Source organism: Juglans microcarpa x Juglans regia, chromosome 5D (genome assembly GCF_004785595.1).
Source record: "Juglans microcarpa x Juglans regia isolate MS1-56 chromosome 5D, Jm3101_v1.0, whole genome shotgun sequence".
Taxonomy (NCBI): domain Eukaryota; kingdom Viridiplantae; phylum Streptophyta; class Magnoliopsida; order Fagales; family Juglandaceae; genus Juglans; species Juglans microcarpa x Juglans regia.
In genome coordinates, this window is record NC_054602.1 from 8,627,958 (window position 1) to 8,630,192 (window position 2,235).

Below are 2,235 nucleotides of genomic sequence, written 5' to 3' on the forward strand. Positions count from 1 at the left end.
GTTATTATCTCAATAGGCTTTGATTTATATATTCACACACGTACTCACTATTCATATCAGAAATATTTTAAAAGAAAAGGGTAAAAGAACAGAGAATATATAGGTATCAAACCATGTCAAGAAGTCTTCTCTCCATTCGACTATTTCTATATGTGGTAAAAGAAAAGCTCTGATTAGACTCGGCTCCTGTGTCTGCTCAATGCCACAACACCCTCCTTTTCCTTCTTCCTTCTGCTTGCTCTTGGCTCCTCTATTCTGTGTGCTTTTGGATTTTTGTAATAAAGCCACCTCACAGAGGCATTTCCAGGTAAGAAGTTAGAAATATGGGGGAACTGAGATTATTATCAACATAAGTCATTTTCTTTTGCTTTTCTTTCCATTTGAGATTTTATGATAGGCATCAGTACATCTGCTTTTGTTGTCTTTTTGCTCTCTGTTACTGCAGGGTACCATTCTGAGTCTGAGACCCTTGATATCTGTGATCTTCTTTGGAGGTATTCAAGCCGGGGAAAAGGGTTTCCACAGCTTCTCTTGCTGTGTCTTAGTTGGTTTTTTGGGTTGCGCACAGTAACAATTTGAGAAATCTGTGAAAAGCCCTGATTCTTTTGGAGGGTATTGAAACGAAGGCAAGGTAGATTCCTGATATTATTCTCTTCCACCTTTCTCCCTTCCTATTCCCAAGGAAAAAAAATATCAGATTTATCTCATTATCAACCAGAAATTGTTTCCTTAATATTAATAATATTGAAAGAGGTGATTCTATTGCCACGCAACTCTCTCTCTCTCTCTCTCTCTCTCGTGCTCATCTTATTAGTTACTTGAGCTTTTCAGGGATCTTAGAGCAACTGGCAATGACAGACTGGAATGGTATCATGGGTAAGACCAGTGGTTTTGGTGGGAGCACAACTAGAGACGAGGATTTTGAAGAGGAAGATGTGTGGGGTTTTATTAAGGAGAGGGAAGATTCTAGTTGCAAGATGATGAGGAAATCCAAAGACTACTCCTCTGGTTCTTCTTCTGCATGGCGCCTCCCTTCTGTCCCAAGGATGATCCCAAGGGTTAACACTCCAACAACCCATGAAGCCAAAGTGGTTCAACAATCCTCAGCTCCCATAGACATTCCTGATTGGTCCAAGATTTATGGGAAAGGTGCCAAAATGGGTTCTAGGGATGCTTCATGGGTGGATGATGGGGATGGTACTGGCAATGGTGTTGCTAATGATGATCATGTTGACTATCATGGTGTTGGTGATTACGAGGCTGATGATAATGATGATGGTGATATGGTCCCTCCACATGAATGGATTGCTAGGAAGCTTGCAAAGAGCCAGATTTCATCTTTCTCTGTGTGTGAAGGTGTTGGAAGGACACTCAAAGGAAGAGATCTTAGCAAAGTGAGGAATGCCATCTTGACAAAAACTGGTTTCCTGGAGTAGCTTGCTCACCACTACTACTACCACACGATCCATCATCATCATCATCATCATCATCATATTGTGCCATTACTTCCATCAAATTATCATCATTCTGAGCCAAGGTTCCCACATAATCTTTGTTTTTCTGTTTCTAAGTTTAATTCTTGCTAGTAATAGAGTGTGTGATGTACTGGGGCGAGTGGAAAATCCCTTGAAAAAAGTCAGATCGAGCTGCCCCTTTTAGAATGTTTTTCAGGAGGGGGGGAAAAAGCATTGGCGGCCTCTGAGATTTTGTCTGCAGGTAGTCGAGTAGAATTTGTGCTTTGGCAAACGAATGCATGATCTGCATCAGGAAAATGAAAAGTGAACGAATTAGGTACTCTTCATACGTTCCTATCTTCTTTTGCTGCTTCTGCAACATCTCTAGCCAATTTTCAATATTTATTAAGGGTTTTATAACAACACTGTCATGCATGCTTATTTGGTCTTCTTGAATTAGACATCCCCTTTTGTTTTACTGGTTGAAAGTTTCAACATTACATCATGGAATGCATCCAGACCTCACCCTCGGCGCTACATTTCTTGACTTGTCTCAGCTTTGATTTCCCAAGGTATCACGAATTTTTTATTCCTCCATTAGATGTTAATGAAGAAATAATATAATACATCACTGATTACCAGTGGGTAGGAGACAGTTTCTTCTATTCCCTCATTTGTCATTTTGGCCAAAGGAGAGGGTGAGGTCCCGACTCCCCATGCCCATTGCTTTCCTTGCAGTACTGATGACGAATCTCTTCTTTAAAAAATGTATATAACAACA

At 40.4% G+C, this 2,235-nt stretch overlaps 1 protein-coding gene across 2 annotated transcripts; it reads left to right on the forward strand.

The window, feature by feature from the left end:
- Positions 1-1,997, forward strand: LOC121264209. 2 transcript variants are annotated; one of them, XM_041167291.1, is made up of 3 exons: positions 1-307; positions 446-631; positions 832-1,997. In XM_041167291.1, exon 3 carries the CDS (start codon positions 852-854, stop codon positions 1,434-1,436), a length of 585 nt encoding a protein of 194 aa, XP_041023225.1. In that variant the 5' UTR covers positions 1-307; positions 446-631; positions 832-851; the 3' UTR covers positions 1,437-1,997. The 2 variants fall into 2 exon arrangements, with proteins under 2 accessions (XP_041023225.1, XP_041023226.1); XM_041167292.1 differs by having other exon boundaries at positions 1-631.
- The last annotated feature ends 238 nt before the right edge of the window (positions 1,998-2,235 follow it).

Coding starts and splice junctions, on each gene's coding strand:
- LOC121264209 (XM_041167292.1), top strand. CDS start 852: ATGACAGACTGGAATGGTATCATGGGTAAGACCAGTGGTTTTGGTGGG.